Source organism: Miscanthus floridulus, chromosome 2, assembly GCF_019320115.1.
Source record: "Miscanthus floridulus cultivar M001 chromosome 2, ASM1932011v1, whole genome shotgun sequence".
In the NCBI taxonomy this organism is placed as follows: domain Eukaryota; kingdom Viridiplantae; phylum Streptophyta; class Magnoliopsida; order Poales; family Poaceae; genus Miscanthus; species Miscanthus floridulus.
This window is the reverse complement of record NC_089581.1, coordinates 82,467,970-82,481,713: the sequence shown is the minus strand read 5'-3', so window position 1 is coordinate 82,481,713 and position 13,744 is coordinate 82,467,970. Positions and strand designations below refer to the sequence as shown.

The following is a 13,744-nucleotide window of genomic DNA, read 5'->3' as shown; positions in this document are numbered from 1 at the left end:
CAGGATAGAGAGCACGCAGGAGCACGCAGATGAGGGAGCACACATGACCACAATTCGAGCGCTGCTGCTCGACGATGGGAACGACATCCGGAGCGCCTCCTTCTTCGCGGGCGGGCGAATAGCAGATGAGGGAGCTCGCGGTCCAGGATGGAGAGCATGATGGTGGGCACGCTTTAGGGCTGCAACCTCCTGTTCCTCGACCTCAAGGACCACCTCCACATCAAGGTCCTCGGTGCGCTCGGAATTTGCGAGGCCAGCGAGGTGCCCATGCTGTGCTCGCGCTGGAGACATGCCTAGGAAGGAGAGGCGAGCACTAGGCTTTGGCGATGACGTGCCTAGGAAGGAGAGGCGAGCACCGTCACTGTCACGGCAGCGAGCACGACGAACGCCACGGCAAGCACCAGGCGGGGAGGAGCACAGGAGGATTACTCGCGGGGAGGAGCACCGGCCGGGAGGAAGAGCATCACGGTTGGACGAGATTGAGGCCAAGGTTGAAGGGAACAACGGGGCAGCGTGGTGAACTCACAACTAGAGGTGAGGAGAACAGGAACTGGAGCCTGGCCAAGCGAGGCTCTAGGAGAACGACCGATTCGAACGTTCAATCTTGGCCTGGCTAAAGGGGTACGAATGCCAGCCCTAACCAGACCCTAGCCTACTTACAGACAACCAAACAAGTCAGAATTGGCTCTAGAGAGCCAGACTAAACATTTGATAGGAAAAGAAACGACTCTAAATGTTATATACGAGACTGTAACATCCTAATGGGCTAAAGTGGGTCCAATTCAATCCAGTCATGGACCGGCGACGTTGCAGCAGAACACGGGACGGTACTGTAGCATCTGAACTCTGGGGGTTACTGTACAACGGGCACTGTTCATCCAAAAATGGGCCGACCGAACTCGGTGGTCCTGTTCACGGGTTACTGTAGCACCGAGGAAAAACACTGCGCAACCAGTTAGTACCAGGAAACTCTAAATTCGCCGGATCGACTTAAATACCAGGGCTAGGGACGCGTAGTAACCTTCGGTTAACCGTTTTGAACGAAGCGAGGACGAAAATTCAAGCGGGTTACTACGCGGGTGGGACCACTCCTAGGAAGAGTGGGCCTGGGCCATGTATGTCGGGACTGGACGTTACAGAGACCATCCAACCAAAACACACCCAACGTCCCTCCCCACATACGGACAGACAGCAGAGGGCTGCACGCCTCCGCTCGCGTGCGGGGACCAGATCACGAACGCATAGGCCTGGGCGTTGGTTCTACCGAACCGAACCGATCGGTTCTTTGGTTTTTTAGGAAGTTCGGTTCTCAAGAAATTTGGTACCGATCAGTTCTTCAAAAAGCTCGGTACCGACCAAGTTTGGTTTCGGTTAGTTTGGTTCGGTTCTCGGTTCCAACCGAACTAACCGACCAATTATTCAACAGGTTACATTAGAAAAATTCAGTAGCATTTTGGTTGTTTTCACGGCATAAATGACATGGCAACATATGCAAATCAATAAGTCACAACCAAATAACCACAACCAACACATTAGCACATTTACAAATCACAAGTTCACAACCCAATTACTGATCTCTTGGTATAGATTTACAAGTTCCTCCTATCGATTTCGGTTCTTCGGTTATTTCGGTTAACTAAGGGGAGGAACCGATTTAAGCGAACAAAATTTGGTTCCTAAGACTGTCTCCAACGAACGACCTAAACACAAAAATGCATTCGGCACAGTGTTTTTGGGTACCAAAACACTCCTCCAACGGAGGACCGAAACCAGCTACCCATTCTGGGTCCTCTGCGATTGGTAAGGCAAATCTGCGTTTCGAAGAGAGACGACGCAAATGGTGGGAGCCGTCGGGGCAGGGCGCGGCCGTCGGGGCAAGACGATGCAAGAGCTCCATCGGGCGCGAGCTCCGCCGAGCCGCGAGCGCGAGATCTGCCGGCGCGGGCGAGCTCCGCCGGGCGCGAGCTCCGCTGAGCCGCGGGCGCGAAGAAGGAGAAGGAGAGGGAGGGGGGCCGGACGCGGGCGTGAGCTCCGCTGGGCTCGGGGAAGAAGAAGGAGAGGGAGGGGGGCCGGATCCGGGCGCGAGCTCGGCCAGGCCGCGGGGACAAGTTCCGCCGAGCCGCGGGGGCGAGCTCCGCCGGGCGCGAGCTCCGCCGGGCGCGAGATCCGCCGGCGCGGGCGCGAGCTCGGCCGGGCGCAACCTCTGCCGGACGCGAGCTCCACCGAACCGCGGGCGCGAAGAAGGAGAAGGAGAGGGAGGGGGGCCGAACGCGGGCGCGAGCTCCGCCGGGCTCGGGGAAGAAGGAGAGGGAGGGGGGCCGGATCCAGGCGCCGCGCCAGCGCTAGAGCGCGCTGTCGCCCCACGTCGTCGCCGTTGCCATGCCCCCGTGGGAGAGAGAGGACCGAAGATATTTTGCCTTCGCCGTTGAAAACGGAGGAATTTAGGTATCACACTCATTCACTATGCGTCACCTAAATTTCTGAATGAGTCTTTATATGGGTCTTTCTGGTTGGAGATAGCCTAACCGCTGAGAACCGAACAGGTATGCAAACCGCCCACGCCCCCTACGTGGGCCAACGTACCGCGGTCCCCGCTTGTCAGAGAGCACTTAGCAGCCTGCCCGCACGTACGAGGCGTCGACCCCGTCCCGCCTCCGCCTCGCCTAACATTATTACGGCAAACGCATATATTTTTGACAAGTTCCAAATAATTTACCGTATTCTTTTCGTTCCATTTCCAACTTCATTTCTTTCTTGGTTTCTTCCTCCCTCTCCTCTCCCTCCTACCGAATTAAAACGCTCGACCTGCCAAGCCGTACCGAACCCTAGGTCCCGATCCGGCGTCTCGCCCGTGCTGCTTGGATTTGATCGGGCAGGGGTGTTGGATCGAATCGGCGGCGGGATGACGATCCCGAGCGCGGAGGGGTTCCTCCAGGCGTCGAGCTGCCTCCCGTGCACGGCGACTGAGGAGCGGGAGGTCGTTGACGCGCTCACCAGGGAGGCCGAGAAGAATGTCAAGCACGGGGATCTCCGCTATCTCGTCTCGCAGAGGTCGGTGCCTTCCGATTTCCCCGTTACTTTCCCCCGTAAATTGGCTGCACTTTTCCGCGCTGAATCGGCTCTCGGTTCCGGGAGCTCCAGTGCCTGCCGTGTGTATCATGTGGAGGGAAGCGATTTAGGGTTTCAGTTAGAAGGGTGGAATCCTAGATGTACAATTTTGTCGAGGACACGGGTTCCTGGTTGATTGAATCTAGGGCTATTTGGGGATGCTGGTGTTAGGTGGCCAAAAATTATCTAATCTCACCATACTATTTGGGGCGTTTGGGTGATGATTGATGGTTATCTGAGGCAACATTCTTCTGCACATTGGTTATATGTTTTGATGTTTACTTTACTAATTGTTCAATCAGAAATATGGAGATATCTAGGGATCAGAATCTGCATTCATTCGAGGAACTAAACTATAAATAAATTGATAAGAGTTGTTAATTGTTTGGACTATTCTTATTTGGTATTGGAGGGAGTATATGTTAGAAATGGGAAGGATATCCTAGATTGACTCATGTTCCCATCTGAGTTGATCTAATATGGGATATGGTTATGATGACATGGAGATACAACATTTCCTGAAAACCATGATGGACCTGTAAACTGAAGTGTTGGGGGGGTGTAGATTTGCACCACTCTCTAATACATATATGAAATGATTAAGTTCCCAAAACTCAGTGAACATTGCGATACCCACATCCTAATTCCTTACCTCTATATTGAACTTTAGAGTGAAGGGCGGGCCTGGTGCAAGCGGTAGAGTCTTACCGCCTGTGACCGGAAGGTCCCGGGTTCGAGTCGCGGTCTCCTCGCATTGCACAGGCGAGGGTAAGGCTTGCCACTGACACCCTTCCCCATACCCCGCACAGAGCGGGAGCTCTCTGCACTGGGTACGCCCTATATTGAACTTTAGAGTGTAATAGCCTTTCTTCTTAATATAATGAAGTGCAGCTCTCCTGTGTTTTTGAGAGAAAAAAGAGTGTAACAGCCTAACAGGTACCTTCAATCGTGTTTGAAATTGCCACCTACTGGCTTTAGTACTTCTTTGTCTTACAATTTTACGAAGGTTGTCATCAAACTATGGAGAATCCATCAACCCTTCTAAAATTCTTGCAAAAGATATGGCTGTGTTGTCCAAAAGGATTTCTTGTTGCAACTGTCATATCTTCATTACACTTCCGTGTTGTCATTTCCTTTTGAAGTTGTAATGTTTAAAGTCATCCAATTTTGGTTTAAAATTATTCTGTGCATTGAAGTTCACAGTACTGTTACTGAATTACATCCTGCATAAATGGTGCAGCTGGTGGATGGAGTGGCAAGGTTATGTGGGCTTAGTCAGTTATGGAGAGAATGGCACCGAGCAGTTTCCTCAGGCTACGAATAGACCTGGAGAGATTGATAACTCGAAACTTGTTTTGGCAGAAATGATCAATGGTAGTGAAGAGCCAGAGCTTCAAAGGACCTTGAGAGAAGGGGAGCACTATACTTTGGTGCCGCAAGAAGTTTGGCAAAGGCTATATGAATGGTATCTAACGCTATTTGTGTTTGCTTATTTTTGATAGCTCTAGTTCCAGAAACTGTACCCAAAAGTGGAAAATTGCTACACAAATACTACTAGTGACCTGTTCTCTTATCAATTAGATTTCCCCGGCAAATTGATGGCATTTTGTCTATAACCCTGAGTCTCTGATGTGGTAGCTGAACTATAACATGAGTTAACACCAGGATATTTTTTCCCTTGATTATGTCTGTTTCATTCATTTATTTGGCATGATTACAACTCAATGATTGTGTTAACCTGTGATGCCTAGTGTGTTTTTAGAACATTTTCTGTTATTATGTTAGCTAATCCTATGGGCCCCAAAACCGTGCTCGATGCTATGCAAATTTTCTTTTCTATCAATGCTCTTATTGTGAGTTCATATTTTGTGTGGATCTGTTAGGACTTAGTTGTGCTATCTAATATTACATTAGATGTAACTTTCTGATGGACTACCATCTATAGCAGTCACTCATGTGACATATTTGGTTTCTGCGTGGTAGAGACCTTGAGTATGACCTTCTTGTGTTGTCTTCGGTATCATATACTCATTGAACATGTCAATACTTGCAGGTATAAAGGTGGGCCAGAAATCCCTAGAAAAGTTATTTTTGACAATCCAACTGACAAGACTTACATAGTGGATGTCTACCCTCTCTGTCTAAAACTAATTGATGGAAGGGACAGTTCTGAAAAAGTTTTCAGAATAAGTAGACAGGTAAAATGGCACTACTTAATTTCTTTACTTGATACTGACATAAAATTATTCACCTAATAATGAAACTATTCTAATATATTTTCAATTTACGATGCATGGCCAGGTAAATTAAATCAATGCTACCATTAGTCACATTGCTACAGTCACATACAGTACCAAATGCCAAAGGACTCTAGCCCAAGTGGTTAGGGAATTCTGGCGGCACCCCTCAGGTCCTGAGTTCGACTCCCTGTGGGAGTGAATTTCAGGCTGGGGGTAAAAAAATCCCCTCGCCCATCTCCATAAGCCAAAACGCAGAATGGCCTGGCCTGGTTCTCACAGGGCAACGGATTCCGCTGCGTCAGCATGGGGGCGGGTTCGGGGGTTTTCTCGATCTGTGTGAGAAGATCATCCTTCTTTAAAAATGCCCGGGGACTGTCATACCCCCCCCCCCCCCCCCCCCCCCCCCCGCAGGTCGAGTTTTTTTTTTAACATACAATACCAAATTGCTTATTTGTTTGTTGTCATCAGTTTTTGTTCAGTTGAACTCTAGTTTTGGATAGCAAATTGATAAATGTCTCAAGCTTTACATAGCATGGCCTCGACTAGCATGGATGGGTTTTACAGTTAGTCTCATAATCAACATGGAAATATGCTGATCGTTAATTGATTGAGTAATACTGCACATAATAATAAAGTAAATTTCTATGAGCTACTTTTCTTAGTACTCTGCTCCAAAATCTAGGTCATTTTGGCTTTTCTTGGTACATAGATCTATGTACCTAGAAAAGCCAAAACGACTTAAAATTTGAGACGGAGTGAGTATTTTTTGTTGAAATTCCCAAGTTCAATTACCTCCATACTAGACAAATTTATTTGTTCTGCAACTGATTTATTTGTATTATATGTTTGTTGATGCTTTCAGGCCAAAGTTCATGAGCTTTACTCAATGGTTTGCTCACTCATGTCAGTAGAGCAGTCCGAGGTATAAGCTTTGTCATCTGTTGTATTTGACACGTTGTGCCATTTATCAGTAAAGGTCATGCTTTATAGTTACTAGTATTTTCCCATTTTGGTTTAATGTTTCAGATTGTCATCTGGGATTATTACCAAAGGTCAAAGGGCAAGAAGTTGTTTAATCAAAATGAGACACTAGAAGAAGCTCAACTTACTATGGACCAGGAGGTATTATGCTGTCTTTACTTTTTTTCACAGGTCTTAAATTATTGAATGTTCTCTTTGAAATCTTTAACAAGACATTTGATTGTTGCTTGTTTTGTTGTTACTATTGCTTGCATCTTTTTCTTGTGCGGTCTGTTTTACATGCCATCAGTTCTTTGGTACCAGATTGTAAAATTCAACAGTACAGATTGTTGCAATCCCACAATGTGCTTCCTCCCAGCTTGCAGGAACAATCTGCAAGCTAAAGCAAATGGGGCTTTATCTTCTTGGGTTACTCTTTGCCTCAAGTGATTAAACTCATCAACTACACCAACCACGTTTCTGACCTCAAACCTTTTTCTACGATCTGTTGAGTTGTCTCTTGCTAAGATACATGTCCGCCATTCACTAAGGGTTTGATTGGTTGCTTGCATTAGCCTTAGCCTGCATTAGACCTTATGCAGCATAACCTAAGCTAGCGTAAACGTATGCAGTGTCTTGGTGTTTGGTTGTTCGCACAGGCAACCCACATTTGATAAAATTGTGTTTGATTGTTTACATTTTGTTGCATGTGGTCACCTCCATGTTCTAGTTGAGGTCTTATGTTTCTAGCAGAGGTATGGGGTGTTTGGTTGTTTACGTTTTGTTGCATGTAGTCACCTCCATGTTCTAGTTGAGGTCTCATGTTTGTAACAGGGGTATGTGGGATGAGAATATTTCATTTTTGTGTGTGCATTGGCTTGTGCAAACCTGCATTGTCTAATACGACCAAGTTTGGCGTACTAGCTAATCCAACATTGAGCCTGCTTTGAGCACTGTGCAAGCCTGCATAGGCAATCAAACACAAGCAAACTGCATTGCACAAGCCTGGATACAGGTTAATACAGGCAACCAATTAGGCCCTACAAAACTGTTGACCACCCTTCAGTTCTCTATTTCTTCGTTGAGAAGCTCAGCATTGAGGGGATTTGGCATGTTTCGTTCATGGCTAATATTGCTATACTAATAATTCATGCCATTGAGACACTGGTTTGGTTGTTTGACAAACTTTGTCATTGTTCGCCTCTTTGTTATAGGTATAAACTTGTGCCTAACTTTGCCTAAGTTGTCATCTTTGCCACCACGAAAAGTTTGTCAAGCACCTGTAGTAGCATAAGGCGTGAGCCAAACAGGATCTGAACAATTAAAAATCTATTCTTTTCTTATGTTGCTTGGCATTTGCTTTGTACAATCATCTCATTGTTATGTCTTGGGTGATAAAGTTGACTCTTAGTCTTTAATATAATTATGCTTTTGGGTGATGTGTCGTACTTCCGTGTACTTGTTGTGATAGCTATTGAATTTTGTTGTGCTGTAAGCCTGTAACCAGAATGAACTTGTGCTGGATGCATCCCACCAAAATAAAATTGTGCTCGATGCAAACCAGCTGGTCTATTTGTGGCACTAATGCTAGTGCCTTCCCAAAAGTGTTCGATTTTTATCCATTTAGATGGTGATTGTTAAGTTCTAGCTATTTTCTAGCTTTGCAATAACTATTCTTTCTTGCCTTATGCTTGCAGATCCTCTTGGAGATGAAGCTAGGCGAGAGCAGTTCAGGTTTCAGTACAAGATCCACAAATGATGAATTGGCATTAATTCCATTAGAACCCTCCACATCATCATTTTCTATTGCTGGAGGGCCTACATTTTCAAATGGTTTTTCATCTGGGATTGGTTCTAGTTTTTCGCAAGATAATAGCTTCAGTCCTTTATTAAGGGATAGTGAAGATGGCACTCATGGATTTAGTGGATTACATAACTTGGGTAATACTTGCTTCATGAATAGTGCCATACAATCCTTGGTTCATACACCTCCACTGGTACAGTACTTTTTGGAGGACTATACTTGTGAAATAAACACGGAAAATCCACTAGGCCTCCAGGTATAGGTTCATTCTTATCCTGTACTTGACTAGAGAAAGCTAACTTACATGAAGTTTTTACTGATTTTTGAGGATTTTCTAACATGCAGGGTGAACTTGCGATAGCATTTGGAGAGCTACTTAGAAAACTCTGGTCATCTGGTCGAACTTCTATTGCTCCACGTGCATTTAAATCAAAACTTTCTCGTTTTGCTCCACAGTTCAGTGGATATAATCAGCATGATTCTCAGGTTGGTCTTATTTTAAACAGGAACTGACCTCAACTCAGAGGATACATATTAAATTGTTTTGGGTTCATGTATGGGATTGGTGCATTAAGTTGGAACTTTTGTTTAACTGACACATTGCTGCTTGCTATAGATATCAGAAATCTTCTGCTACTTTTGAACAAAATGCATCCACTTTCATTATTACAAAGCCCTTTTGGCCATAGATGCTAGAATGCTTTTCTGAATAATTTGCCATCGCTTCCAGTTCTCTTTCTGAAACATTGACCACCTTAGTTCCAGAGCTCTCCAAATCTCTTGTACTGTATTCTCCTCAATTCCCTGTTTCTGTCCTATCCCATTGCATTCCAACACTTCCTTGATTTCTTTATAGGTAAGTGGCATTGCTTGCTGATATAAATCTCTTAAGCAACCCCTTCTTTATGATAGTCGCTCTTTAGTTGTTCAACTTTGATTTGTTTGTTTTAGGCATTCAGATTATGATACTTTGTTTTACTGCTCATTCTTGGACTTGTGTTGCAACTTTGCATTGTATTTAGGCACCATGTATCATTCCTTTTCAGAACAGTGGTTCTTTCTTTTGTTTAACTGTTACTCTATCTGAATGTATTTGTAAAGTTCTCCATTTATGTGAATATCAATTTTTTGGGTTTGTGATACCACTTTATTTAATTTGCCCCTCAACACAATAATACCCTTCCTTTCCTACAGGAGCTACTTGCGTTCCTGTTGGATGGTCTGCATGAAGATCTGAACCGTGTAAAAAAGAAACCATATATTGAGGCAAAGGATGCTGATGGCCGTCCAGATGATGAATTTGCTGAAGAATGCTGGAATTACCATAAAGCTCGAAATGACTCCATAATTGTAGATAAGTTTCAAGTAAGTAAAATTTGTAACATGGTGTTTGTTTCCTACTTTATGGAAAATATTTTAGATTAAACTGAGTTGATCTTCAGGTTATCTTCTTTGCTACTTGTTACACCCTATTCTATGTTATTCCACCTGAGAGTTGCACTTCTCAATTTGCTATTGTTTTCCTAGTTCAGATTTCTCTTTTGCAATTGTTGTTCTGCCATGTACCATTTGGCCATTAAGAAAACCTGAAAGTTGAGAAAATAATCAAGCCAAGAAAGAAAATTAGAATAGAAAAAAGAGTGACCCTTAAGGAAGCTGAGATAACTCAGTTGATTGAGGGTTTGGATGTATGACCAGACCACCCAGGTTCAAGTCCTCCTTGAGGCAAATTTAAAATGCCACCTAGCTCCTCGTAGGTTAGTTTAGTTTTTCTTTGAACATATAAGTTTCTGGATTGAAACTCCAAAAAAATTATGCACTGGGGAATTGATGCTAGAGTGTATGAAGATTAAGCTGTTCTATTTAAAAAATTTTAATCGAGATCAAGGGCGAGTATTGAAACCGTGTTCATTTTCTTATTTTTCTGTTTATTGATGTATTGGTGTTTTCTTGATGTTTATAAACTGAGAAGTGGGTGTTGCTACCATTCTTTTGGAAAATAACACTGGCTATTGTACGTCTAAATTTCACCAAAGAAGCCTAAAGTGTTCTGTATTCTTTGGCTCAAACTTTTGCAATTAAAACTATCAATTTGATAATCTGGCCTATATTCAATTATAATTCTACCTGTGCTCTGTGTAAAGCGTGCTTTAATCTATCGGTTTGTTGGTTCATGTTGCAGGGTCAATACAAGTCCACATTGGTGTGCCCAGTTTGTAACAAAATCTCCGTTACCTTTGACCCATTTATGTATTTGTCGCTGCCATTGCCATCAACAGTTACTCGGATGATTACTGTAACTGTATTCAGTGGTACTGGAGATGTTCTTCCAATGCCTTACACTGTGACTGTACAGAAAAATGGAAACTGCCGAGATCTTACTAAAGCCCTTGCTGATGTTTGCTGCTTAAAAGATTCTGAGACATTGTTGCTTGCAGAGGTACAAACATGGATCTGCCTTTCTTGTGCAGTTAATCGTATAGTCTCATGCTTTTGCAGCAAACAACTTAGCAGCTGATACTTCTATTCTTTAGGTATATGAGCGTCGGATCTACCGTTACCTAACAAATCCAATTGAGGGACTTCATAGTATAAAAGATGAAGATATACTTGTTGCATATAGGCTCCCTGTTGGTCATGAAAGACTTTTGAGGTTGGAGATCCTGCATCGGAGGCCAGACAGGTGAGCTGGTGATACTGCATCTTAGTATCTTAGTATATACAGAGATGTAAGGAACACATGATATTTCTGTGTGTTAGGGAATGTTTGAAACCCTTGCTGGCCCTTGCCTTGCCTAGCCGGGCGAGAAATTGGCCTGCTGCTAGCGTTTAGTTTTCTTGCTTATCTCCTCGGGGCTCATGATTTCAAGGTTTCTCCACGCCAGGCCTAGCGAGCCAAATTGCTCTCCACCGTTGGCAAGGCTGGCAACGGGTGAGGCGAATGTTCCTAACATGCCTGCAGTCATGGTCTATGCCTCTATGGTCTATTGTATGTTAAAAACCCTATATATGGGTGGTAGTTTCTCCTTTATGTTCTATTTATTCGTTTCAGTTTTTTTTCCTGCGATTGATGACTACCAATTTAATTCATCGAAAGAACCAGATGATTATAATTTATCTTGTGTTTTGTGCCATGTTGTTTGATGGTTGTTATTAGTTTCCAAATTTGTTCTTAGTGCTGATAAGCTTTTGATACTTAACCCAGATTTCTTGTGGAGCCTCAGTTTAATATCAATAGGAAGCTCATTGGGTGCCCCATTGTGACTTGTATTCCAAATGGTTCTACTGGAAAATCTGATATTTATGCGGCTGTATCTGCTGTTTTGGTTCCATTTTTACGAGCAAAAGCACATAGCCCTGATGTGTCTGCTGTCAAGTTAAATGGCAATGGGCCAAGCCTGGATGGTATTGTACTGACGGATAATGGCACCACCTGTGAGGAGGGTGTCTCTACATCAAGATCAAGTGAGGATGATAATGCAGCTGATGATGAGCTTTTACCGTTTCTGCTTTCATTGACTGATGAAAAAGGTAGTACAAGAAATGCTATAGACACAGATTCTAATCGTGTTTTAGGACTAGTTATTAGGGTTTTGATGGATTGGTCTGAGAAAGAGCATGGGATGTACAATATTGATTACATGGATGGACTTCCTGAAGTCTTCAAGCCTGGTTTTATGTCAAAGAAGACCCGGCAAGAAGCAGTCAATTTATTTTCATGCTTGGATGCTTTTCTGAAGGAGGAACCCCTAGGGCCTGACGATATGTGGTTAGTAATTTTCTGGCTCTGTGAACTGAGATACTTTTGCAAACTGCTCTCTATCTGAAATGAACCTTTTGTTGGTTTCTGATAGTTCTTTATTGTTGTCATGCCTGTCTAAACAGGTACTGTCCTGGATGCAAGGAACACAGGCAAGCTAGCAAGAAACTGGACTTGTGGAGGTTGCCTGAGATATTGGTAGTTCATTTGAAAAGGTTCTCATACAGCCGGTATATGAAGAACAAGCTTGATACATTTGTGAATTTTCCAATCCATGACCTCAATATGAGCAAGTATGTGAAGCTGACATCAAGAGGTGACCAGCTCCCCATGTATGAACTCTATGCAGTGATAAATCATTATGGCGGTCTCGGTGGTGGACACTATTCTGCATACGCAAAGGTACCTGCATTTTTGTGTCACTGTTAAATTATGTATGTATATGTATATATGTTTGCATTGTTGTATGTGTGTTTGCTAGCTTCCTGAACTCTGCTATCACTCGCAGCTAGTAGAAGAGGACAACTGGTATCATTTTGATGATAGTCATGTTTCCTCGGTTAACGAGGATGAGATCAGGACATCTGCAGCATATGTGCTTTTCTACCGACGAGTTGGAGGTTCAAGTACGGTGGCAAATGGTGGTCCAGTCGACATTGAAATGGTTGATTCACTAGAGACCTAGTTAAGCCTAGGAGTATATCATGTGGACCGAGATATGGAGAGCTCAGAAGAGTTATGGAATTTGCATGTCTGCTCTGGGACGGAATATTCGTGTATCGATCCACTGATATTTTGAGGCATGGTAGAGAAGTGAGGTCGAATTGGCAATGTTAGCATATGGATATGCATATCATATGACTCGAGTTCCTGATATTCTGTGACCAACCCTTTTGAGTAGAACTGATCCTGACAGGTAATTGAGAAAATGACCTGATTTGAAAATTTTGCTGATAGGCAGATGCAGCTCTTGGTATTGTTATTGGTGTGGAAGGTCTGTGCTGTAGCCAAGGGATTGCAACTGGAAAAAATGATGTAAAAATGCTGCATATTCTTTTTGCCTAAGCTACAGCTGTGCTACAGCAAGTTTTGATTACTGTTGCCTTTTGTTATAAAATTCGCTATCATCAGTACTTGCTGAGCCTTAGTGTGATTCTGCGAGCAATCAATTCTCTAATGCGCTACAGGCATGTTTGGTCTTTTTATTCCCTCAACCTTTGAATACAGCTTAGTATTTGAACACACATTCACACCACTCACCGCACTAGATCGACAACCTTATCTAGGTCTACGAGCAGACGGCTGACTATGTTTGGCTTGCTGAAATTTGACTAATGCTGCTGATTTGTTGTGAGTGAAAAACAATGTTTATTTGTTGAAAGTACTGCTCATTCATTGCGGCTTATCTGTCAGTCTACCGTATTTTAGTTAGTTTTTCATTATTAATATATGGTCCGCTTATCTCTCATAAAGTTTTCAGTTCTGGTGTTTAAGCCGACTATAAGTTTATATCGTGCTTCTCTCTTTCCTCTCCTCTCTCCCCTTAGCATTTAGCCTAGGTTATTATACTTGCTCTAAGAGATTTTTTTTCTTTTTCCTTTAGAGTTTTTTAATATACTATAAAAATATTTATGTGCATTATACATCAAACACATGGGTATTTATTGTTCAACGAGAAGACCTATTCAGTTGCTGGCTTCGATCAATTGATCATGAGAGGTTCTTGCGCTTATTCTCGGTAGGAGATTCGTAAAAAACAACTCTAGTGGAATTGTGGCTTGTTGGAGTGCCTCTTCTTATGACGTCCTTGTGTGGGTTTGGAGAACTTTGTCATCTTTCACGGCCGCAAAATTACAGGCCTCACTCTAGAGA

General features: G+C 43.5%; 1 protein-coding gene across 1 annotated transcript; it reads left to right on the top strand.

Annotated features, from left to right (window-relative positions):
- Positions 1-2,723: 2,723 nt before the first annotated feature.
- LOC136526540 (ubiquitin carboxyl-terminal hydrolase 9-like) lies at positions 2,724-13,005 on the top strand. Its single transcript, XM_066519176.1, has 13 exons — positions 2,724-3,051; positions 4,349-4,573; positions 5,162-5,306; positions 6,211-6,270; positions 6,375-6,470; positions 8,006-8,368; positions 8,458-8,598; positions 9,307-9,477; positions 10,295-10,552; positions 10,647-10,795; positions 11,318-11,881; positions 11,998-12,274; positions 12,381-13,005. The coding sequence occupies exons 1-13, from the start codon at positions 2,903-2,905 to the stop codon at positions 12,555-12,557; spliced, it is 2,775 nt and encodes a 924-aa protein (XP_066375273.1). The 5' UTR covers positions 2,724-2,902; the 3' UTR covers positions 12,558-13,005.
- Positions 13,006-13,744: the final 739 nt, after the last annotated feature.